This window comes from Stylophora pistillata, chromosome 9 (genome assembly GCF_964205215.1).
Source record: "Stylophora pistillata chromosome 9, jaStyPist1.2, whole genome shotgun sequence".
Taxonomy (NCBI): domain Eukaryota; kingdom Metazoa; phylum Cnidaria; class Anthozoa; order Scleractinia; family Pocilloporidae; genus Stylophora; species Stylophora pistillata.
In genome coordinates this window covers 10380201-10406217 of record NC_142527.1, presented here as the reverse complement: position 1 = coordinate 10406217, position 26017 = coordinate 10380201, and the positions used below count along the sequence as shown (strand labels likewise).

The following is a 26017-nucleotide window of genomic DNA, read 5'->3' as shown; positions in this document are numbered from 1 at the left end:
GACACATTTGTGGAATCTAAGTTGCCTTTATCACTCTGGCTGTGTCTATTGAGAAAACAATACCTTGAAAAGTTCTAGAAGTTCTGAACTTTTGTAAATGGCACGGGATGGTAATATTTTCAAAAAATAAAGAGATAGTGGTCCTGTTTTGAAAAAAAAACAAAACAGTGGATGTTTAGGTAAATTCAATATAATTTCACTGATTTATGAGAGTTTGGAAGGTGATGTAAATAAAAAATAGCGTATCAGCAATCGATTCACTACAAAAACCATGTACGGCTACGAAGTCCTAACCTTTTGCACACAAAGCACCATTGTGTCCATGTGTCGAGATGACTTAAGGAGTAATCGTTGAACGTTATGACTCGAGAACATTTCATTTCCTATTATAGTTGATTGTTTGTAATCATTACCCGTGCGGTCAGCGGTTTCTGGTATTATATCTTGCTCGTGTAACCCACGCGAGAAACACAAGGTTTAGTTTTTTTCCTTGTTCACGTTCATGGCCACCACTTGATATTGTTGTGAAACGTTTTAATCGTTTGAATACACTCTAATGGAACGGTGATCGATTGTTTGTCGTCCTTTATTATAACTCTGTCTTTGCGACACCCTGTTCTCGTACTCTTCTCTATACATTTCTTTAACAATAAATCAAAGCTTCTCAGGTCAGCGGTAATTGTTTTTTTATTCTCAGGATGCTGATGATTGACTCAGAATTATTACTTTAAGAATAATCAGATGGTGGTAACTCTTAGGGTTTAAAATGTTAACAGGCTTTATTTAACGTTTAAATCATTTAACTCACATTAAAGCAAAACACTCAAGAGAAATTACCGGCGAGCCTTATTTTTAACAATAATAGTAATAAATAGCAGTATTTTATTTAGATAGCGCCTCTTCTCCAGGATTCAAAGGGCGCTCATTACAGTGATGCGACGTCAAACAAAGTAGTTAATGAATAAATAAATGATAACTAAATAAAGAATAAATTTCGTACAGCAAAATTAAAACTACTAAAATGACGGTAAAACATTATGAATAAAATGCGCGACTGTTGTGAGTTTTTGTTTTAAAATGTCCTTGCGGCAATTCAGTAATTTTTTGGAAAAACATGACGTAATCAATATTTCAAATAAAAAATTTATTGCTGATAAAGCCTTGAAATATAACCAAGAACTGTCACATCTTTCCCCCTCTTCAGATCTTAATAAGAAAGATTTAGCTAATACCTTCACTAAATTCGTCATTCGCTCTGACCAAGAGCCAACGCCCTTGGTCAGAGCGAATGACAAATGGCGAATCATATATATTTAACAATTATTCCATTCGCACTTGTTGGATATAAGATGATAGATAGTCAACGAGGCGCGTAGCGCCGAGTTGGCTAATATCATCTCATATCCGACAAGCGCGAGTGCAATAATTGTTTTATTTAAAAGCAACGCCCCCAAGATATTAGACAAATTTTCTTGACTTTATTTTGTAAGAAGAAACCGGATGTGACAATGTACGGATATTAGCTTATGGTATATTGGCTCATATACCATAATGGCTAAGCCAATAAAAAGTCTTGAATCGCATTTCCCTGTATACAAGGGAAACCCTGATTCAGATCTTAATAAGAAAGATTTAGCAAATACCTTCACTAAATTCGTCATTCGCTCTGACCAAGGGCGTTAGCCATCATGTCAAATTTTCTTTTCAAACATTTATTCTATTTAAGTATAAAGATATATAACAAGTTAAAAGGCCTCGAGCCAACAGTGACGCCGCGCCAGAAGGATCCAAAAGGATTCACAGTCCAAACCTCGATAAATAATAGGAAAAATATTGTAGTACACGAGGACGGACAACTTCGAGCTAAGTCTTTCTTAGCTCGAAGTTGTCCGTCCTCGTGTACTACAATATTTTTCCTATATATATATATATATATATGAAAAATGTATTGAGTAAAAAATGAGGCCTTAAATGCAATAAATATTCTTAACGTAAGAGTAAAATAGAATGATATAAGAATGAATTTAACATCCAGAAGAAAATGTAGAAAATTGAAAAATCTGATTTACAACCAGTTAAAAATGGCCGGAGATTTGGTCAGCAATGGCGTCATAATTCAATAAATAAAAATCAAGAAATATGTTTGCATTTTTAAAAACAATGTTCCTCGCAGCGTAGATTTAATCGTCATCTGTTCAACGTTTAGATATGAATAAATAGATAAATAGATATTTTAGCGACATAAATTTTTGTTATAGTAATCATCAATTTCATTTGAAATCGGTATATTAACTCTGTTAAACGTTTAGATATGAATAAATAGATAGATATTTTAGCAACATGAATTTTTGTTATAGTAATCATCAATATCACATGAACTCAGTATATTAACTCTGTTAAACGTTTATATATCAATAAATAGATAAATAGATATTTTATCAACGTGAACTTTTGTTATAGTAATCATCAATATCATTGGAACTCGGTATATGGAAAAACGACTCTCGTGCCTTTACCAAAATACTTCAAGGTAATTCAGTGCTCGCTTTGAATTCCTCCTGGCACATGCACTGTACAATTTCACGTTATTAATCTCTTACAGCTACATTGTTCCTGTTTAAATTTACAGTTCGCTCTCGTCGATCAGAATTCAAACTCCCATTCCAAATTGATTCTGACCTCTAATTTCTCCTTGCCGAGCAGTGTCCAGAAACTCAGCGGCCTCAGATTCAATGCATGCGTTAAACCCTTCCGAATGATAGGCAGCAAACATGCGTGGAGTGAAAAACTGATTGACCGTAGTGTGTTGAGGGAATGTGCCACACATCATCTTTGACAGCCATTGAAGAGAGTCGCCATGGCAACATTCACAACAGCAAAAGGTCAATTTGTCTGCTTCTTCTGCATCCAGTTGCGGACCCAGTCCCCACTCACCTGCTTCTAAGTCAACGTCACGCAGCGATTCTTTCCGTGTCACGCATTCTTGTCTTTTGAGTCCCTTGTCAGGATGTCTTGGAGAGACTAACAGAATTTCTCCCTCACCGACTTTTCTTGCCTCTTCAAGAACTGTTTCGTTTTCAAAGTAATGGACCTTAAACCTGCAACATAGCGACATAATTTTTCTCTGACGCATTTATGATACAGATTATGATAATGTGAGTGCCACTAATAATTGCTTGACTTCAAAAATCGAATGAATCATAATGTGATTTTTTCAAAATTAAAAAAGAATTAGATACAAAGAACTAGACGTTTCTTCTATGAAAGTGAAATTTGCCTATGAAGTTTGTTTTGTTCGTAAGGTTTATAAGATAACATAATTTTCATTTTCTCGAAAAAACATCCGTTTTTATCGATATGGCGAAATGGCGTTTAATAAGTTGCTGACCTGTAACTTCTTGGCTGGTGTCCCAGAGGCTTGTTGACAAACTTATTTTTCAGGTCCTCTATGACGTCACGGCCATCTAAACCAATGAAGGAGCAATCCAGTTTTTGACGTGCTAAAGACAGGGCTGTTAGTAAGGAGTCTCCCCATTCTTGGTCAGACTCTTTATGGCCTCCGTCTACCACAACGATTTTCTTTAAGCGTTTCTTCAATAGCGGAAGTATGGCAAGATTTTCAATATGGCCACCATCACTGAGTCGCAGAATAGCGGGCGGGGAAGGACCAACATTCGTCACAAAAAACATTTGTCTTAAAAACCGAACGAAACCCACGTGGACAATGAACCATCTGGAAAAGAAAAGAGAAAAATATCAATTGAAAAAAAGGTGAAACCAAGCGATCCTACCGTGGATTAAACAAACCATAATTCAACCGAACTTAATTACTCTTACCTCGTTATTTTCTCTACATATCCGGGCTCTTCATCCCCAGTCCTCTGGACGGATATAATACTTAACACCAACATCAAAGCCCAAAATATTGCAACACCAATTTCGACCCACTTCTCGTCTCCTCCAGCGAAGTAAACAACTGGAAAGGTTACCAGGGGAAGGACACGAATCACTTCCACAATTAAGGGAATTATCTATTTTGAAAAAAGTAAGGTATGAATTGCCAGACAAATAAACCTTAGATCTTAATGAACATCTAAGAAACCCTCATATTGTCAAAGCCATTATCATGTCCTACACGCTAAATTCTACGCTCTAAGATGGGATTTAGAATTTTAGGGTTCTGAGCAACTTTTAAGACAGGTTACTCACAGAAAAAAAAAAGAAAGTTTCGAGATCAGTTTCATTTCATGTAAAATAGACTGAAACTAAAGAAACCGATAAATATTACTTTCTTTTCCTTACCTTAAAAAGGCAAGATTCTCTTTGCAGAGAATGGAGATCAGACACCAAAGAAGAACCCATCCCCAGTCCGAGCACGGTTTGCAGCTGTTTAAAACCTTCCGTACACTTATCGTATGATCCCATGTTACTAGCAACAGCAGCGGCTGAGGTTGCCATGGCAGCTGACAGGTCAATATCAGAAGGACTAAGTTTGTCCTCAAACTGTTGCTTGCTTTGATCCAGGCGCTCTATTCCTGTGGGTGACATGATCAGTAGCTCGTAAGCGTCCTTATCTGACTTTTTTGTTTTCCATTCATTGACGACGATGTTTGATAAGTATTCGGGCTTCAATCCTTCCAAGTCCCCAAGATTCAGGGGTCCAGGTTCATCATCTTTAAGTCGCTTGTGCTTTGTGTCCGAACTGCATGTCACAAGAAAGATGTCCTCAATCCCGATGCCGAGACATCCGGTCTTACCAACACTGGCTTTTGTGTAAAAGGCCTTCTGAAGCCTCCATCTGAAAGTTACGTTGTACGTGTTACTCTCTCGGTCGAGAATACGCAAAAAAAGGGGTTCAAGGCTATTCTGCTTCTCCCCTTTACAATGATTCGATTCCCCTATATGGGGTAACGTATGGGCTACCTCAGAGTTCACATTATTTTGCATCTCTTCTTTAAGAACTCTTTTCCTTTGTCTGTGATCTCAGGTTTATTCTTTTCACAAAAATTAGTGTTTTAGATTCATAGATCTAGCCAACAATTTGCAAAGAACTTTCTCATGAGTGTGTTCTTATTTCCAATTTCTTTAAAATCATTGTCGTCTGTTGACGTTTACAAAGAAGAAAAAACATTTCAAATGATTAAAATACAAGACACTTCATTGTTTGCTGGTCTTAAGCCTTTGGCACAAACCATAAACCGAAATTGATAATTTTTTCAAGTCGTATTACATAGAAGCAAAGTCGTATTACTATTATTAAGTCGTATTTTTCTCAAGTCGTATTACGCAGAAGCAAAAAGAAGTCGACAGAACTAGTCATCTGAGTACTGGACACTAAGAGGGGACACCTTATACACCTTCCAATATGTCACATACGAGTACAAATAGACAATCACGAAAAACGAAGATCTATGTCTAAGAACGGGAAAGAATACCTGCTTGAATTATTATGTCAGACTCACCTGTTAAACACGTAAATGAGTCGTTGTTGAAGAGCTCCCAGCATCGGTATAATCCATTGAACAATTCCAGAAGCAAAAAGAAGTCGATAGAACAAGTCATCTGAGTACTGGACACTAAGAAGGGACACCTTATACACCTTCCAATATATCACATACGAGTACAAATAGACAATCACGAAAAACGAAGATCTATGTCTTAGAAGGGGAAAAAATATCCATATCCAAACGCTAAACGCAAAGATAAGAAACTTCAACCAAAAGATGAGCCCATCAAGATAGGAGAAAATGAAGTACGGATTGAAAGTGAAAGCAAAACCAAGACCACAAAACACTGATATGAAATACAATATGGAGTGAAATCTTTCAGTTATCTTAGAGAAGAGGTAGAAAAGAACAAACAAGACCAAAAAGGTGCAAAACAAAGTGATGCGCCGATGTGCAGCTGGACCAATTTGGAGTTTGCACTGGGTAAGCGAGCTGGCCGAATTACCATGAATACTTGTCATGCCATTAATGTTTGGTAAGTTTGAACCATTTGAACATTCATCCTTAGCCCGCAACAGGTCTCCGTAAGTCAAATCGATAATGTAAGCCAGCGGCAACACGTAGGACCCCCAGACGATTGTGGGCATTATCACTGCAGTGAATAATATCAAGGAAAGTATTATGATGGTTTGTAAGATTCCTTGCAAAGGTTTCTGCCAGTTGCACATCAATCCAGCTCTCTCTCTCATATGATCGAAGAACTCCTGATGCCATTTTGCATCGTCTTTCTTTCCATGTCTGTATTTCCAGTCCAGGTAGGCCGTGCCTGTGTAACCTCCCCCTGAAACACAGCTTAAGTAGTCGATCTTGGCCTTGCGCTGTAAGAGCCTGCGCAGAACTCCAGAACATAGCGCCGCTGACCTGATACCACCTCCAGAGAAAGCAAGGCCAGTTTCCTCAGCCATGGACTCTTTGAGCTGTTAGTTAATCACAGATTAGAAAAGCAAGTTCGTAATGTGTGTCACTCACTTGATATATTTTACACTCAATTTACATTACTAGAACTTAACTCAGTTATTTCGGGTGGATTTTTTGTAAACTTTATATTTAAGGTAATGCGAACCTCTGAGTGAGTTGTATATTTAACAATTATTCCACGAGCGCGCGTTGGATATGAGATGATAGATAGCCAACGAGGCGCTACGCGCCTCGTTGGCTATAATCATCTCTTATCCAACAAGCGCGAGTGGAATAATTGTTTTATTAAAAACGTTAAATTAAATTATTAAATTTTATTCAATTTTTAGCTCCCTTTTAATTTTAAGCTGACAAGTACGCTTGCCATATTTGTAGATTATGGTATATTGGCTGATATACCATAATGGCTAAGCCAATTAAAAGTCTTGAATTGCATTATCCAATGATCTAATTTTTAATAAATCTGGTTACTCCATCCCACTCTTTTATATCGATAAACTGATTGATGAGCGTTTGAGTGGTAATGGATTGGTCGCACAGTCAGAGTAAAGTTACAGTGAACAAGGATTTGCTGTTCTCTTTAAATTTGGTTTTTAGCAAATACTGTTAAAAATCTTGGTCCATTGAGAGAGAAGACTCTTCCGCCTGCCATTCCCTACAGCTCTCGCTTGCGTGTGGTATTCACAGCTAATACTTTGCTTTGGCAGCTTAGATACTACCGGTTAGTTACCGAATAAGAAATTTTGATGACACTTTAGAATGATCTGGGGTTCAATAGCCATTGAGAATGATAGCAGTATTACGTTTTACAAGAGGTGTGCATGATATCAAGAAATTCCAGCTTTTAAACATAAAATTAGCACTTGAAATTTATATCGCAGATTCTTGCTCAAATCGGACTCAGTGGTGAAAACAAATCACGTTCAAGAGTTTTGTTATAATTTTGATTAATTCGTAATCTTGAAGCCAATATCAATCATGGATTCGATGCTGCCCATACTTTTCGTATTTTTGAACCATAAGTCGCGTATATATACTAATTAAGCAAAAAGCCAAACCTTGACACAGCCAAACCTTGACACGTTTAAGCTAACGTTAAATAAAAGTGAACCGATCATGCTAAACCAAACTAACAATGTAGTTTACTTTGATGAAATGGCGCTTTTAGAAAAAGAAAGTTTAACTGGAAAGCAAATGTAAGGGACAGAAGTGTAAGTGAAAACTGTTCGTACCTACTGATGTAGATGACTTCGACTCCTAATCTTATTATGACTTGCAACACTTCTCGTTGATTTACTCTCCTCTCAGATTAGCTGACTTCTTTTTTCTTTTTTCTTCTTTTGTTAATTGATAATGTTTCGATGTTTGCATTTATATAATAACTTGATGACCACGTGAATATTGTTTCTTTTCGTGTTCGCAACTTCCGCTTAAACTCACAAAGTTAAGTCATAACATCACGTACACATCAAAGCCTATTGTTTTATTGACGGGTGCTGTTGTGTCCATCGTCACGCTGTCGCTCGATGGCTTTTTTTTGTTCGAGTGCACAGTTTCTTCAAAGATCGACGACAAAGGGCTAACGCTCGAAACGTCAGCTTTTATAATCGTAACGGTGGCCAATTTACCATTTCAACTTTGTTGATATATTCAAATTATTTCGTTAACCCCACCGACGCAGCCCCAAACAGTTTCTTTAGAAACTATCAGCCTTTATTCTTCAAAGATCCTTTACCTGTAACTGTTATTTCAGCGCTAAAATTTCTCCCAACGACTGCAAGAATGAGCTACGTTTTCGGCGCAAGTTCAATCTTTGCTTGTAGATTCGACCGCAACCGTTTAAGCGGGTTACTTTTTTTTTTTTTCCGGGAACTGAACTTTCACAAACATGACAGATGGGTTTACGTCATCTATACATGCGGTTTTTAAGACATCTCAATGAAACTGCAATCGACAATGCAAACATCACGCTTTAGAGCAGCAAAACCTGTAGAAGATATCATGAAATCACTGTAAAAGCGAAGAGGAGTTCGAGAGACGGTATGGATTTGAAAACATGAGGGTTTCAAATTTTTGCGGGTACATTTAGCTGTTAAAATTTCACCAGAACCATTCGGCTTGGTTTACGTGAAAGTTCCGAGAATAATGTAAAAGACTTTCTTAGAGTTTCCTGCCTAAACTCACGTCAATAAAGAGAGGTGTTCTACTTAAGCATCGAACAGTTTGGCACAGTCTTGAGAAACAGATTCAAAACTTAGAAAATTCACTAAACTTGCACTTTAAATCTCATTGCACATTTACAACGGGTACATTCGACCGTTAAATTCATCAAACTTGTTCCGCCACGTCTACATGAAAATGCAGAGAATGATGTTAAAGACTTCATCAGAACTTCCTGTGTAAACTAACGTCAATACTCAGTGAGGTGTATCACTCAAACGTCGATCACTTCTATTAAGTCTTGATAACAGATCACGCTTTAATTTTCATTTGGAGCTGAAAGCAGTCCTAGCTTTACAAATCTTTCGTCATAAATACTACTCCCAAGATAAAAGCTGGAGAAAACATGAAACAGTTCACTTCTTTCAAACAATTTATTCAAACTTTACTCACGAACAGGTCGGCTGTCGATAGAGATAAGGGAAAATAAAGCAAACAAAAAACTACTGAAAAACAAGCAGACAAAAGAGGAGAGGAGAGAAGCAGAGGAGAGAAGATTTTCGTAAAAGGCGAGACGAGGGGGAAACGTCAGGGATATCTCTTCCTTTGATGGTTTCACTTCGCCTCTGTATTTCTCGCACCCAATTTTTTATTTTCCCCCTTACGTAAAGAAATCCTTTGGTGGGGTGAAAATGACGTCGACTGGCCTTACGTCCACAATCTAACCAGTATCAAGAATACATATGAACGCTTGCGTTTGTTGAAAAATAACGTTTAGTGACTGTGAGTACCCGATGCCCATTTAGTAGTGAGGAAAAATCTTCTACAATCTTAATCAGACCGCATGTAGTACTGAACCAGTTTTATGATATCGCTTACAATTTCCGTGGGGGCAATATGAAGCGAATCCTGTGTTCTGATTGGCTGCCCAAGCGGGTAAGATGGGGCCATCTTGCCCGCTCGGGGGTGCCTGCTTTGTTCCCGTACTGGAAAGAAAATTCCCCAAGGCGAATTTACAAAAAATTCGTAATATTTGGGGTGTCGGTGATTGACTCGTTAAAAGAGGTAAAGGATAGTCAACATAAACGGCTCTCGTAGGTTTATTGTGCTACAAACACAGTTGGCTTTCTTTCTCGGTTCTCGAAATGAACAGGTCATTCTTACGCAAATATGACTATTAAAATTGGTTTAAGGCCAAGAAACAGACAATTGATAAGTTAGGTTGCTTATGCATGCGGTTTCTAAAACATTACAACTTAACCGGAATTAGTGATAAAAATACCATAGCGACATTATAAAATCACTGTAAGAGCTATGAAGAGAGTAATATGGACTTGAAAAATTAAGTACAGGTTTCAACTTTTTACTGGTACATCAGAACCATTTGGTTTAATTTACGTGACAATTCACAGAATTTTGTCAAATTAAAGACATCCTTGGAGCTTCGTGTGTTAACTCACGTCATGCGGTGTGCGACCCAAACATCCGTCATTCGAGGTCAATTTTTGGAGAAGATTCAAAATTTACAAAATTTATATCGGGTACATTTATTTGTTTAAATTCGCTAGAATCATTCGGCTTAATCATTCGACTAAATAAACGAGCAAAAACAGGCCATGATGTAAAGAACCCTCTTGGAGCCTCCTGTGTAAATTTGAAGACACAATGAATGAAATGTGCGTATAAACTAACGACAACGATCTGACAGGTGTGCCAACCAAACGTCGATCATTCTGGCCTAGTCGTGACCACAGATATAAAAAATTAGGGTTTTTTTTTAATATTCGCACGTACATTCTCATTCAGGGTCTAACTGTAGCTAGTCTATAAGTTACACAAAACCTTCGTTTACAACACTGGTTTGAACAATAATAGCGCTGGGTTCAAAACACATCAAATATCTCTCCTTGTTTCCTCGATACTGAACTCACTAAATCCATACTATAATCGTGGACAGGCTAGCTGGCGCTAGAGATGCGGAGCAAAAAGAAAATAAAAAAGAAACCGTAAATCAGGCAAACAAAAAAAGTAGATGAGAGGTGAATTCTCGTAGAAAGAAAATGAGTGGGAACCAAACAAGAGCGGATACAATTCAATTCGATGGCTCTCCCGTCGCTTCTGCATTTCACGCACTCGGTTATCTATCTCCTTTGAGAAAAGGAATCCTTAAAAAAGGTACAAATGACAGGTCTCATATCCGTAATCTAACACAATATATCATTGGTTTGCTGAAGGGATATAATTTAAGGCGTGGAAGAGAAGAACATAGAGTATAGAGTTCTTTTTTGATCCATCAAAAAAGATGATATGATAATTCCTGTAAATTTCCACTGAGTAGAGAATCAGCGACAATTTGGAGATCTCTTTTTTTTTTAAAGATCCATTACTTGTAAATATAACTCGGCCCAAACTCGCTCTAAATGACTACAAAATTGATTAAGCTAAATTTTTGTTCAAGATTAGTCGACTGCGATCGCTTAAACGGGTTACTTATTTTCCCACTGAGTTGAAATTCCGTGAACGTGACCAAGAAACAATCAATTCATAAGATGCTACTTATGTATGCGGTTTCAAAAACATCACAACTGGACCGCAATTTAGAATGCGCAGTAAATTACATCATAGAAGCGAAATTTTAAGGCGATAACACAAATTCACTTTAAAAGCGAAATGGAGAGCGGTATGGAATTGAATATATGTACAGGTTTTAACTTTTTACTGGGGAAGTTTAGCTGTTAAAATCCACTCGAAGCATTCGGCTAAATTTTACGCAAAAGTTCAGAGAACAAAGTGAAAGAGTTTTTCAGAGCTTTGCGTCCCATGTAAACCTACGTAATACTAAGAGAGGTATGTGTCCCAAACATCAATCAGTTTGTTGCAGTCTTGAGAACAGATTCAAATTTACTAAATGTACAATATTTGTACTTAAATTCTCATTTTACATTTACATTGCGTACATTAAACTGTTAAAATCCATCAGAACGATTCAGCGTAGTTTACGTGAAATTCAGAGAATGATGTATTATACATCCTTAGAGTTTCCTGTGTAAATTTTGGGATGAAATGAACTACGTGTGTGTAAAGTCACGTCAATGACATGACACGTCAAGATTATGGGATCACTCACGTTTTCTGGGAAACCACTCGATTTTAAATCGTCACGATTTAGAAGTAACTAGATAAACGATTTAAAGCGAGACTCATTTGTTTGTGAACAGAAACGAGACTCGTTTTTAGAAACGAGACTCGTTTATAGAAATGAGACTCGTTTGTAGAAACGTCCAAATAACGCCATCGACGAATACAAATATCACGCGGTATATGTACTCGTCTATTGTAGAGTACCGGTTAAACAAGTTTTCTCGCATCGCGCAAGCGAAGAATTGGATTGTAATTACGAAAACAAAAAATATGGCGGACAATTTTAATCATATTTCCGACGACGAAGAGTCAAAATGGCTGGCAAATATAGATCCAAGTTTATTATATGAATTGAAGAAAGAAAAACAGCTTGACGACCAGAAAATTTCTTCATTTAATGAAGAAAATAGAAACAGCAACACAACGCGCCAATTCCGTTCCGCTTCGCATACTTCTGTCACGCACTCCTCGTAAATAAATATCCGCGAAATTCGCCCGCACTGAAATAACAGTTTGGCGTGTTGGATAATATATAACTTATTAGACGTTTTTTTGTGTAGTATCGCTGATTATTATCCAACTACACCTGGACGAGTACAAATAACGCCATAGACGAGTACAAATATCACTCGGTATTTGTACTCGTCTATTGTAGAGTACCGGTTAAACAGGTTTTCTCGCATCGCGCAAGCAAAGAATTGGATTGTAGCTACGAAAAAAACAAAAATAAATGGCGGACAATTTGAATCATATTTCCGACGACGAAGAGTCAGAAGGGCTGGAAAATATAGATCCAAGTTCATTGGATGAATCGAACGAAGAAAAGCAGCTTGACGATCAGAAAATTTCTTCATTTAATGAACAAAATAGAAACAACAACACAACAACGCGCCTGTCACGCACTCCCAGTAAATAAATATCCGCGAAATTCGCCCGCACTGAAATAACAGTTTAGCGTGTTGGATAGGATTTTGACTCGCCCTACGGGCTCGTCAAAATACGGCACAACTCGTAAAAATACTCAGCGATACTACACAGCAAAACGTCTAACAAGATATATATAATTTGCTGTTTTGACTTTTTTTCCCTTTAAGTAGACACATAGCTGGTTGAACTCGGTCTTTCTGTATCGCACATCTGGAGTTACCTTTAGGGGACTGCCCTATTGCCATTGTTACTGTCGTCACGCAATTTTGTCATTTTCGGTCATGAATAAGTATACTTGTTTTTATTTTTGTCTGCTAGAGTGTAATGAATGTTGTTATGGTACTAGACAATAATCAAAATAATATATTACTATATAGGAGTAGGTTCCTACAGATGCCAAAGGTTGAAACTGAAGGGCTTTTTAATGACTTTCTCCAAGTTTTAGATAAATTGAAGGAACTCTTTTGGAAAGGTTTGCATAAGCAATTTTAGAATTATTTAGGTAGGAGACGTTAATTTCCCACACACGAGATTACTGTGTGATGGATGTCCTCCCCTGGGGTGGGTTGGGTGGGATACTGGGCGCACTTAATTTGGAGCCTCGCTCTGTTGTGCGACCCTTGCCATACTCTGGTGAAAGTGATTAAATAAATAGATTAATTGCGCAGAACCAAACTTGAGTCATTTGCATCTTGACGCATTGGAGCGAACATGTTCGGTGGCAGCGAGATACGGTGTGAATATTACGTGGATTGTAATGGGAATTCACAGTCTGTTGCCAGTCCTTCGAAAGTTAAAACGTTTGATGGACCTATGCGACTCCTGCCGTTCCTTTGTGACGAGTTCGTTCTTAGTAGGCAATTGACGTTATTGAAAAAGATTCGAAACTGCAAATCGTTTATCGAGTGACTCATAAATCGTGACGATTAAAAATCGAGTGGTTTCCCAGAAACCGTGCGTGATCCTTAAACAGCTTGCCCTGATCTCTTATGGTTTCTCTAGCAAATAATGTCGCTACCCTCGATACTTTGTTGTTAAGAGGGACTTTTCTCAACAATCCAGCTACCACTTGTGCGTATGGGAAACATATGTACGCGTAAGTTCATTAGCTTCTGAAAGTAAATGAAGCATAACAATGAACGCAAAAATTTTAAAATTGCGCAGAAAGGAAAATAACAGAAATTTCACTTCACAGCGAAACAAATCAACCCTCCAAGCCCGATAGGATAGCAAACGTATTGCAGTCGAACCATAATTATGGAGCACCATATTAAGCAGTACCCTGTATTACGCGATCAGTTGTCAAAGTCCCGAACCTTTTTTTCCTCTTAAGTACTGTGATTTTCACCTCTATTAGGCGGCAACATCTATTAAGCTGTCTTAGCCACCATTTAACTGAATTAAAAATGAATTACCGTAAGAGATTGCAACAAACTAAAGATGGAGCGAAGCCGGCAATTGATGGAGAAAGATGGAAAAGATTACTTAATCACGAATTCATTTCAATCTATCAGGAACATGCCGTTGAGTAACTGTCATGAACAACAGCGGAGTCCTGCCATCTCAAATTATCTTCCCATACACTGGACTTGAAACAGTGCATACCATTGATAGACTCTGATTATCTTGAATCCACGTCGAATCGTTGCTCACTAGAGAGAGTAGGGTAGGAGAAGGGTCCAGATACGGGGATTTCACCGTATTTTGAATTTTCTTATGGGGGGGAAGGGAGCGGTGGTGACACATATCCCATGAAGACAATTCACAGCATTACAAATAAAAAAAATTATGTTTCAGAAAATAGAGAAAACGCATACTCTCTAATTTAGATTTTGTGGCTTCATAACTACGAAGGTCTCCAATAAGTCTGAATAGTATGTATGCATATATAAAGAAGTGGTATATTTAACAATTAGTCCACGAATGCGCGTTGGATATGAGATGATAGATAGCCAACGAGACGCGTAGCGCCAAGCTGGCTATAATCATCTAATATCTAACAAGCGCGAGTGGAATAATTCTGTTATTAAAAAAACGCCCCCAAGACGCAACCCCTAACAGTTTCTTTAGAAACTATAAGCCTTTATTCATTTATAAATGTTTGGAAACTTGATCAGTTATGGTGTTATAATTAATATCAACTAGATCAAATTCAATAAACATATTTGTGTTTTATGAACAAGGCTCCCTTCAGCGTAGATTGATTAATTCAAAGTTTAGAAAATAAGTAGATAAATTATTCATAACAGAAGTTAAGAAATCATCGTTTTAGTCAACATCTGAGCTCGGTATATGGAAAAATAACTCTTGTGCCCTTTCTAAAATACCTAGTTAAAAGGTAATTCAATGCTTCCTTTAAATTCTTTCCGTCTCCCGGCAAATTCAGCTACATTTCTCCTGTCTAAATTTATAGTTCGTCGATCACAGATTAAACCTCACTTAGATATACAATTTCTTCTTGCGGAGCAGTACCTAGAAACTCAGCGGCCCCAGCTTCAACGCATGCGTTGTACCCTTCTGAATGGTAAGCAGCAAACACGCGTGGAGTGAAAAACTGGTTAACCGTGGTGTGTTGAGGGAATGTTCCGCACATTATCCTTGAAACCCATTGAAGAGAGTCGCCATGGCAACATTCACAGCAGCAAAAAGTCAATTTGTCCACTTCCTTTCCATCCAGCTGTGGACCCAGTCCCCACTCACCTGCTTCTAGGTCAACGTCGCGAAGTGTTTCTTTCCATGTCACGCATTCTTGTCTTTTGATTCCCTTATTAGGATGTCTTGGAGAGACTAACAGAATTTCTCCTTCACCGACTTCCCTTGCCTCTTCAAGAACTGTTCCGCTTTCGTAGTAATGGACCTTAAATCTGTAACATAGCGAAATAATTATTATCAAATTGATAAAGTTTTACTGATGCATTAGGATTACGTGATTGTCAACATCATTGTATGACTTCAATATGAGAGTAAATCCAAATGTGATTTTTTTCAAAAACTGCATAAAAAATTTTTTTCCAAAAAAATTAATTCGAAGGACTAGACCTTTGAATTAATTCTATAACAGTCAAATTTGCTCATGATTGCAAGATGTAATGACTTTGACTTTTATTGAAAAAGATCAGATGGTTTTTATCAAAATGGCGTGATATCGTTGAATTAGTTGCTGACCTGTAACTTCTAGGCAGGTGACCCGGTGGCTTGTTGACGAGCTTATCCTTCATATCTTCTATGACGTCATGGCCATCCAAACCGACGAAGGAGCATTTAAGTTTTTGGCGTGCTAAAGACAAAGCTGTTAACAAAGAGTCTCCCCATTCTTGGTCAGATTCTTTGTGGCCTCCGTCTACCACAACGATTTTCTTTAAGCATTTCTTCAATAGCGGAAGTATAGCGAGATTTTCAATGACCGCCATCACTGAGTAGCAGAATAGCAGGCGGAGAAGGACCAAGATTCGTGACAAAAAACATTTGTCTTAAAAAGCGAACAAAACCCACGTGGACTATGAGCCATCTGGAAAAGAACAGAGAAGAAATCAATTGATAACTACGACGAAACCAAGTGATCCTATTGTGGATTAAACTAACCATATTAATTTGGATATATCAACAAAGTTGAAATGGTAAATTGGCCACCGTAACGATTACAAAAGCTGACGTTTCGAGCGCTAGCCCTTCGTCGGAGCGAATAGAGGAATTGTGGGTTGTGTGTGCTTTTAAAGGCAGAAGATGGAGCTACGTTATTGGTGGGAACATGGCAACGAGAGAAACAAGAATAAATTAGTTGAATGAAAAGCGTTCGTTGATCCCTGTGGGATTTAGACTGCCGGTTTGAAAGATGAGCTTTTGTTCAAGATTTTTACGGCTCTCCGTGCTACTTAAGTGTAAGGAAAGACCGCAGATTGCCATATGTTGCTTAGAGTGATTAGGTAAATTAAAATGTCTAGCGACTGGTTTCGATGTGTCCTTGTCATTCCTTTCCACGTTTCGAAGGTGTTCTCGGAATCGGTCACCTAGTCTTCTGCCTGTTTCGCCGATGTATATCTTTTTGCAATAAGTGCAAGTTATGCAATAGACTACATTGGCGGAGGTGCACGTGAAGTGATCACGTGAAGTGATTGAGCTCACTCAATTCATAACCGCAGTCAATTCTTTTCACCCGGCTCTGAAATATACCTGGGAAATTTCTGACAGTTATTTATCCTTTTTAGACATCAAAGTTTCAATTGAAGGTAACGGTTTGTGCACTAGTGTGTATTACAAACCTACAGACTCGCATAATTACTTGTTATATTCGTCTTCGTATCCATCTCACGTTAAAAATTCCATTCCTTTTTCTCAGTGTCTAAGACTTCGTCGTTTATGTAGCGATGACTCTGATTTCCACCACAAATCAGAGTCAATGTGCCATTTTTTCGATAAACGTGGTTACCCTGTTTCTGTCGTTCAAGCGGGTTACCACCGCGCCCAACTTATTGATCGACATTCAGCACTACAAACGTCGCATAAGGAAGATTCCGACCGCATTCCATTCACTCTCACGTTTCACCCTCACAACCACTCAGTTAAATCCATCATTCTTAAAAACTTTAAATTACTTAAAAACGATCCAGAGACAAGGACTCTTTTTTCGCTGCCTCCGCTCATTTCATTCAAACGCGACAAAAACATAGGCAATTTTTTGGTCAGAAGTTCTTTTCAGACTAATGAACAACCAGGCGCTTTTAAATGCGCTCGTGCACGATGCAAAACGTGTCCTTTCATTCACAACACTGATAAAATATCGGGACCCAAACGATCCATTAAGATCACCAATCACTTCACGTGCACCTCCGCCAATGTAAGCAACATATGGCAATCTGCGGTCTTTCCTTACACTTAGGTAGCACGGAAAGCCGTAAGAATCTTGAACAAAAGCTCATCTTTCAAACCGGCAGTCTAAATCCCACAGGGATCAACGAACGCTTTTCATTCCACTAATTTATTCATGTTTTTCTCGTTGCCATGTTCCCACCAATAACGTAGCTCCATCTTCCGCCTTTAAAAGCACACACAACCCACAATTCTTCTATTCGCTCCGACGAAGGGCTAACGCTCGAAACGTCAGCTTTTGTAATCGTTACGGTGGCCAATTTACCATTTCAACTTTGTTGATATATCCAAATTAATTCGTTACTCCCACCGACGCAGCCCCAAACAGTTTCTTTCGAAACTATCAGCCTTTATTCATTTGTGGAAAAAAAATACTCATAATTGTGGAAAAACGATTAACCTTGCAAAAATGTACCGTTCACCTACTGGTACAGACAGCTCAAGTACAATTTCAAGTGTTAGTCTGCTTGCATTGTTGACCTTATGGATTAGAATCTACAAGAATATAAGGTTTTTTCAAATGATTCTGAGAGTTAAAGCCTCTCATAGCCTTAGAAACCCTCGGTGTTTCCAGTAACGTGGGACTGAATTATAAATACCATTGGTTTGTTGACAGAAAAACTACGGAGGGGTTTCCCTGACAATTTTGAACTGTTCACAGGTATTTGTATACGGAGGACCATACAAAAAATTACTTATACGTGACCGGATGTCATTCCGATAATTATTTTACATTCCGACACGAGTGACAACGCCAACAGGTGACTGTAGGGATTTACCTTGGCAAGTCTGACAACATCAACGAGTAACGTGGAATTGCTGCGCATAATGGTTACACACATGTTACACTTTTGTAATAGATAACAGTTAAGAAGGATATCATGTTTTTAAAAGCGCATGCAATTAATATTCTACTTGACGATTGGAGGCAAAGCAAACCAGAGGCCTAGGCGTGATATCCAGCGACTGATGAGATGACCTTGTCAGTCATACAAAAAAGGTCTTTGTATGATATAGGATAAAAGAAATACCACAAACGGAAAGAACGTGACTAAATCATGAGATTTTTGTGCCCAAGCGCGAGATTGTAGTCTACCATTGCAATGATAACTTCTGCTAAATTAATGGCAAATTCTAGTATCCGTACCATCTAACAGATTGAAAATCTAATACAGTTTTCCACCCGTCTAAAAATCTCATCCTTAACTATCAATGGTCTAAAAATGGGGAACACTTGCTATTAAATATCACTGTTGCAGTTTTTTCGACTGTTTTTTTTTTCCCGTTGTTTTATCTTGCTTTTGGTTTTTTCATAGTCAGCAGTCACGTGATCAGCTCATGCAAAGGACCTCTGACAACAAATGCACGCGAATGAATATAAACTTCTTTCCCGTCACGCATCAACATGATGTCATCTTTAACTTGATACATTGAAGAAAAATTATATCCTAAAGACTTTTTTTCTTGAGTCAAGTACGTTTCGTTTAGACATTTAGCCATTTTATTGTATTAGCGTACGTATTCTTCAGTCAGTAAAGCACGTCAGGGCGTCAATCCAAATATCAAACACTGATGAAAAACAGGAAAGAGAGGTCGAAGGGGTTATTAAATATTTCATCAGTTGCAAATATTTGCGGTGGATCACATTGTCTAGTTTAATTAAACAGAAAATCCACACAATCGATTGTGACTATGATTAAGCCACAAGATCACGTAGAGTAGAGTAATAGAAAGTAAGCTAGTATTTCATTGATGATTCCGTTTTCTCTACTGAGCCGTTCACAATGTGAATTGGCCACTGTTCATCAGCAGTTTCTAAACCTGACACTACAAACAGCAGCCCTTCGTCAGAGCGAATGATGAAGGGCTAGCGCTAAAAATGTCAGCTTTAGAAACTTTTTGCTGGTCAATTTGCATTAGTTAAGAATACCAAAATTTTTATACCCCCCTCCCACGCAGTACCACAGTTTCTTCAAAACCTTACCCCCTCTAGGATTTTAGTGCCTTTCTCTCACCAAGTTCTTATGAGGTAAGTTTGGAGAATTTGGCATTTGATTGACCAATCATCCCCTGACTGACATTTTTCTTTATTCTCATCACTTGGCTGCTTGATATTATATTGATAATGTAAGGAGAAATTCTGCGTTGATCATTCACGGTAGTCAGAGGGTTAAGGAATAAAGTTGTAATATTCCGTGAACAGTCAACTTATGCAACAAAAACTGGGATAAGCTCTGAACGTATGAACGAGTCGGCAGATATCACTTTACATAACCATCTTCCAACGAGTTTGCACGCGAAAATAAAATAAGTGGTCAAATTCAAATAATCGATTGCTTCTCAAAGTAAACGAAATATTACAATGAACGAAAAAATCTTAAAATTGCGTAAAAAGGAAAATAACAAGAATTTCACTTCACAGCAAAACAAATCAATCCTCCAAGCCTGATGGGATAGCAAACGTAACGCAGTGGAATCAGAATTATGGGGCACCGCGCTAAGCGGTACCCTGTATTACGCGATCAGTTGTCAAAGTCCTGCAATTTTTTCCCCTTCAGTACTGTAATTTTCACCTCTATTGGGCGGTAACTTCTGTAAAGCGGTCGTGGTCACCATTTAACTGAATTAAAAGCGAATTACCGCGAATTACCACGCATGAGATCATAACAAACTAAAGATGGAGCGAAGCCGGCAACTGATGGAGAAAATTGGCAAAGATTACCAATCACGAATACACTTCAATCAATGAGGAACGAGCTGCTGAGTAACTGCCATGAACAACAGCGGAGTCCTGCCATCTCAAACTTATCTTCCAATACACTGGACTTGAGCCGGTGTCGACTCGCTGGTCACCCGGTGAGAGAGAGTAAGGGAGGTTTTTCTCAGGCTAATTTAATTTTTGTGGTTTTTTCACAAGTACGAAGGTCTCTAATAAGTTTGAATAGCATGCATGCATATATAAATGACTATGCATATACATATATATATATATATATATATGTATATTAAAACTGGATCATTGGATAATGCAATTCAAGACTTTTTATTGGATTAGCCATTATGGTATATAAGCCAATATACCATAATCTAAAATCTGTACATTGTAACATCCGGTTTCTTCTTACAAAGTAAAGTCGAGAAGATTTTTCTAATATCTTGGGGGCGTTTTTTTTATAAAACAATTATTCAACGAGCGCTTGTTGGATATGAGATGATTATAACCAACGAGGCGCTACGCGCCTCGTTGGCTATCTATCATCTCATATCCAACGCACGCTCGTGGAATGATTTTTAAATATATATATGAATATATAAATGCATATATATATATATATATAGGAGTGTTAACGATGTAGGCTAACCAACGATGATTCCATCGAGAAAAGGTACTGTCGATCATCAAATACTTTTAGAAAGGCTATCTGACAAGGTTGGCATACGTGGGACTGCTTTAAACTGGTTTAGATCGTACTTCTCTGATAGAAGTCAGCGCGTTTCTGTACAAGGGGTTCTTTCTCGTCCTTTTGACTTGAACTGCGGGGTACAAGGCTCATGTTTAGGGCCTTTGCTATTCATAATATATGCGTCTAAGCTGTTTAAGATTGTGGAACATTATCTTCCCGATGCTCACTGTTTTGCAGACGATACACAGCTGTATCTGAGTTTTAAACCACATGGCAACACTGCTCAAGCTGATGCTATACAAGCTATGGAAAAGTGCATTGATGCAGTGAGAAAATGGATGGTTCAAGATCGGTTGATGATCAATGATGATAAAATGGAGTTTTTGTTGGTCGGCACACGACAACAGCTTGATGAATTAGATTCGTGTTCCATTACTGTGGGCAATAATCGTATCAGTCCGAGCCCATGTGTTAAAAACCTTGGATCGTGGTTTGATAAACAAAGCTTGTAATGCGGCATTCTATCATTTACATAACTTGAGACGTATTAAGAATACCTTTCGAGAGATTCTTTAATTACTTTGGTTCATGCTTTTATAACCAGCCGGCTTGATTATTGTAATGGTTTATTGTTTGGCTTACCCATAGTTAATTAACTATGGCTTACCAAAGGTGCAGATCGCTAAATTACAGCGTGTCATGCAGCAGCAAGACTTGTTCTTGGCATTGGAAAGTTTTCTCACATTACACCGGCGCTTTTTGAGCTGCACTGGCTGCCGGTTTCTTTACGTATTGACAATAAGATTTTACTTTTGACTTTCAAATGTATTTATGGCCTTACGCCAACTTATCTTAGTGATCTTATTAGTATAAAATCGAATTCACTATACAAGCTCAGGTCTACTGGTAAGCTCTTATTGGACCATCCCAAGGGAAAGATGCTTACAACATTGGGAGCAAGATCATTCTCAACAGCAGCTCCGAAACTCTGGAATGGCCTACCTATGGAGCTTCGTCAGGTAACATCACTTAACAGTTTTAAATCTCGACTTAAAACCTATCTTTTTAAGAAGAATTTTTATAGTTTGTAACATAGCTCATTGTATTCTCACAGTAGTGTATTTTTGCTTTCTCTTAGACATATGATTGTAAAGCGCTATTGATCAGCACATGTAAATACGCGTTTTATAAATTGGTAAATTATTAAATTATTGTAATTATTATGAAAACTTGATATAAGGCCTTAAATGCTATAAATACTCATATTTAAAAAGTTTAAAAAGACCTAAGAATAAACTACAAATCCGGTAGAAAATGTAAGAAAACTGTAAATTCTGACATGCGGCCATTTAAAAATGGCTTGAAACTTGATCAGCAATGGTATTAATGCAATGCGCGTGCCCTTTCTGAAATACTTAGTTGAAAAGCATTTCAATGCTCTCTTTCAATTCCTTCAGTCACGAACGCACGTTTTTTATCCTCTTGTAGCTACATTATTCGAGTTCGCAGTCGTCGATCACAGCTGAAAGCCCTGTACGAAATTCATTAAAGTATTTAATTTCTTCTTGCTAAGCAGCGCCAAGAAACTCAGCGGCCTCAGCTTCAACGCATGCGTTGTATCCTTCTGAATGGTATGCAGCAAACATGAGCGGAGTGAAAAACTGGTTGGCCGTGGTGTGTTGAGGGAATGTGCCACACATCATCTTTGACAGCCATTGAAGAGAGTCGCCATGGCAACGTTCACAGCAGCAAAAGGTCAATCTGTCCGCTCCCCTTGCATCCAGTTGTGGACCCAGTCCCCACTCACCTGCTTCTAAGTCAACGTCAGGCAGTGATTCTTTCCATGTCACGCATTCTTGTCTTTTGATTCCCTTGTCAGGATGTCTTGGAGAGACTAACAGAATTTCTCCTTCACCGACCTTCCTTGCCTCTTCAAGAACTGTTCCGTTTTCGTAATAATGGACCTTAAACCTGTAACATAGCGAAACAATTATTATCAAATTGATAGAGTTTACTGATGTATGATTTCAATGAGCGAATGAATCTAAATGTAATTTTTTCAAAAATTACAAATTTTTTTTTTTACAAAAAAAATTAATGCAAAGGACTGGACCTTTGAATTAATTCAATAACAGTCAAATTTGCTCGTGATTGCAAGGTGTAGTGGGTTTGATTTTTATTTAAAAAAATGACCAGTTTTTATCAAAATGGTGTGATAATGTTGAATTAGTTGCTAACCTGTAACTTCTTGGCTGATGTCCCAGAGGCTTGTTGACGAACCTATCCTCCAGGTCTTCTATGACATCACGGCCATCTAAACCAATGAAGGAGCATTTCAGTTTTTGACGTGCCAAAGACAGAGCTTTTAACAAAGAGTCTCCCCATTCTTGGTCAGACTCTTTGTGGCCTCCGTCTACCACAACGACTTTCTTTAAGCGTTTCTTCAATAGCGGAAGTATGGCGAGATTTTCAATATGGCCGCCATCACTGAGTCGCAGAATAGCGGGCGGGGAAGGACCAACATTCGTCACAAAAAACATTTGTCTCAAAAAGCGAACAAAACCCACGTGGACAATGAGCCATCTGGGAAAGAAGACACAAGAAGTCAATTGAAAACTAAGGTGAAACCAAGTGATCCTATTGTGGATTAAACAAACCATACTCTAGACAAATTTTATTACTCTTACCTTGTTACTTTCTCAAGACATCCGGGATCTTCATCCCCAGTCCTCTGGATCGATATAACAATTAGCACTAAAAGCATAGCCCAAAATATTGCAACACCGATTACGACCCACTTCTCGTCTCCTCCGGCAAAATACACAACTGGAAAGGTTAGCAATGGAAGGACACGAACTCCCTCCACAATAAAGGGAAGTATCTGTTTTGAAAAAAGGAAGGAAATAATCAGACACTCCTTACACCTTAATGAACATCTAAGAAACCTTTACATTGTCAAAGCCTTCACGTTCTACACTCTAAATTCTACGTTCTAGAATGGGATTTATGAGGCTAGGGCTCGAATAAACTTTGAAGACAAATTACTCACAAAAAAGTAAAGAACCCACTTGGAATATTTCTAGCTGTACAACAACGTAGCGAGTGAGCTGCGGGAAAATTATTTCTCTTTTAAACACATCATGTTTTCTAAGAAAGTTTCTTAGCTTGTTTGAGTCATTTGTTTTACATAAAACCAGAGTTAGGTTAGAAAATATCGAGATCGTTTTCATTTTATGCAGTGGAAAAGAGACTGTAGGTAATGAGACTGCTAAATGTTGTTATCGTTCCCTTACCTTAGAAAAGAAAGACTCCTTTTTCAAAGATTGGATATCAGATACCAAAGAAGAACCCATCCCCAATCCGAGCACGGTTTGCAGCTGTTTAAAACCTTCCGTGGACTTATCGTATGATCCCATGTTTCTAGCAACGGCAGCAGCTGAGGTTGCCATGGCAGCTGACAGGTCAACATCACAAGGATTAAGTTTGTCCTCAAACTGTTGCTCGCCTTGATCCAAGCGCTCTATTCCAGTGGGTGACATGATCAGTAGCTCGTAAGCGTCCCCATTTGACCTGTTTGTTTTCCATTCATTAACCACGATGTTTGACAGGTATTCAGGCTTCAATCCTCTAAGTCCCCCAGACTCGGGGGTCCAGGTTCGTCATCTTTCAGTTGCTTGTGCTTTGTCTCCGAACCGCATGTCACAAGAAAGATATCTTCGATTCCGATGCCGAGACATCCGGTTGAACCAACACTGGCTTCTGTATAAAAGGCCTTCTGGAGCCTCCATCCGGAAGATAAGTTGTACATGTTACTCTCTCAGTCAAGAATATGCAAAAAAATAATCACAAAGGGGAAAGGGCTTTTCTACCTTCCCTCTTCACAATGAGACGATTCTTCCATATGAGGTAACATATGGCTACCTAAGAGTTTGAATTACTGCATCTCTGCTCTAAGAACTTTTCTCCTTTATACTCTTTCAACAAAAATCAACATTTTAGATTCATAGATCTGGCCAGCAATGGGAAAAGAACTTTCTTATAGTTGTATTTCTATTTCCAATCTAAGCGAAAATCGTTGTTTCAATAGGAGAAAAACATTTTAAATGATTACAGTCCAAGGCATTTCGTTGTTTGTTGTTCCTATAAGCCTTTGGCGTAAACTGCAAACCGAAATTGACAATTTTTTCAAGTCATATTACCTCTCAGTTTGAATTTGTGCGTCAAACTTACCTGTTAAACGCGTAAATGAGTCGTTGTTGAAGAGCTCCCAGCACTGGCACAATCAAGAGAACGATTCCAGAAGCAAAAAGAAGTCGATAGAACAAGTCATCGGAATACTGCACACTGAGAAGGGACACCTTATACACCTTCCAATATATCACATACGAGTACAAATAGACAATCACGAAAAACGAAGATTTATGCCTGAGAACGGGAAAAAAGATCCATATCCAAACGCTGAACGCAAAGATAAAAAACTTCAACAAAAAGATAAGCCCATCAAGGTAGGAGAAAATGAAAAACGGATTGAAAGTGAAAGCAAACCCCAGACCACAAAACACTGACATGAAATACAATATGGAGCGAAACCTTTCAGTTTTCTTAGAGAAGAGATAAAAAAGAACAAACAAAACCGAAAAGGTGCAAAACAAAGTGATGCGCCGATGTGCAACTGAACCTATTTGGATTTTGCACTGCGTAGGCAAGCTGGTGGAGTTACCCTCACTACTTGTCGGGCCACTGACGTTTGGTAAGTCTGAACCATCTGAACATTCATCCTCAGCCCGCAACAAGTCTCCATATACCAAATCGATCATGTAAGCCAGCGGCAAAACGTAGGACCCCCAGACGACTGTGGGCATTATCACTGCAGTGAATAATATCAAGGAAAGTATTATGATGGTTTGTAAGATTCCTTGCAATGGTTTCTGCCAGTTGCACATCAATCCAGCTCTCCCTCTCATGTGATCGAAGAACCTCCAGAGAAAGCAAGGCCAGTTTCATCAGCCATGGACTCTGAGCTGTTAGTTTAATGAAAGATTAAAAAAGCAGGGTCAATATATGTCCCATTCAATTGATATTCTTTACATTCAA

At 38.3% G+C, this 26017-nt stretch overlaps 2 protein-coding genes, 2 long non-coding RNA genes and 1 pseudogene across 8 annotated transcripts in view; 2 read left to right on the top strand and 3 right to left on the bottom strand.

Moving 5' to 3' along the window:
• Nucleotides 1–669: 669 nt before the first annotated feature.
• On the bottom strand, nucleotides 670–7824 carry LOC111337643 (uncharacterized). Its single transcript, XM_022943979.2, has 6 exons — nucleotides 7658–7824; nucleotides 5463–6424; nucleotides 4303–4798; nucleotides 3838–4031; nucleotides 3389–3733; nucleotides 670–3098 (listed from the first exon to the last, which is right to left on the bottom strand). Exons 2-6 carry the CDS (start codon nucleotides 6410–6412, stop codon nucleotides 2651–2653), a joined length of 2433 nt encoding a protein of 810 aa, XP_022799714.2. The 5' UTR covers nucleotides 6413–6424; nucleotides 7658–7824; the 3' UTR covers nucleotides 670–2650.
• A 98-nt stretch (nucleotides 7825–7922) lies between these two features.
• Nucleotides 7923–10032, top strand: LOC148723230 (uncharacterized). The gene is made up of 2 exons (XR_015991908.1): nucleotides 7923–8465; nucleotides 9045–10032. It is a non-coding gene; the product is annotated as an uncharacterized LOC148723230 (long non-coding RNA).
• A 4772-nt stretch (nucleotides 10033–14804) lies between these two features.
• On the bottom strand, nucleotides 14805–19525 carry LOC148723229 (uncharacterized). Of its 4 annotated transcripts, none has more exons than XM_088733935.1 (3): nucleotides 19504–19525; nucleotides 15819–16161; nucleotides 14805–15517 (listed from the first exon to the last, which is right to left on the bottom strand). In XM_088733935.1, the coding sequence occupies exons 2-3, from the start codon at nucleotides 16061–16063 to the stop codon at nucleotides 15082–15084; spliced, it is 681 nt and encodes a 226-aa protein (XP_088590061.1). In that variant the 5' UTR covers nucleotides 16064–16161; nucleotides 19504–19525; the 3' UTR covers nucleotides 14805–15081. The 4 variants fall into 4 exon arrangements, with proteins under 4 accessions (XP_088590061.1, XP_088590058.1, XP_088590060.1 ...); XM_088733932.1 differs by lacking the exon at nucleotides 19504–19525 and adding an exon at nucleotides 18119–18255; XM_088733934.1 differs by lacking the exon at nucleotides 19504–19525 and adding an exon at nucleotides 16236–16874.
• LOC148723228 (uncharacterized) lies at nucleotides 18835–23806 on the top strand. The gene is made up of 2 exons (XR_015991907.1): nucleotides 18835–19548; nucleotides 21161–23806. It is a non-coding gene; the product is annotated as an uncharacterized LOC148723228 (long non-coding RNA).
• Nucleotides 21415–26017, bottom strand: part of LOC111337656 (uncharacterized) — an 8890-nt pseudogene continuing 4287 nt past the window's right edge. The window contains exons 2-6 of the transcript XR_015991900.1: nucleotides 25155–25944; nucleotides 24217–24712; nucleotides 23611–23804; nucleotides 23162–23506; nucleotides 21415–22894 (exon numbers count right to left, since the gene is read on the bottom strand). The product of XR_015991900.1 is annotated as an uncharacterized LOC111337656 (transcript). The remainder of the gene's footprint in view (nucleotides 22895–23161; nucleotides 23507–23610; nucleotides 23805–24216; nucleotides 24713–25154; nucleotides 25945–26017) is intronic.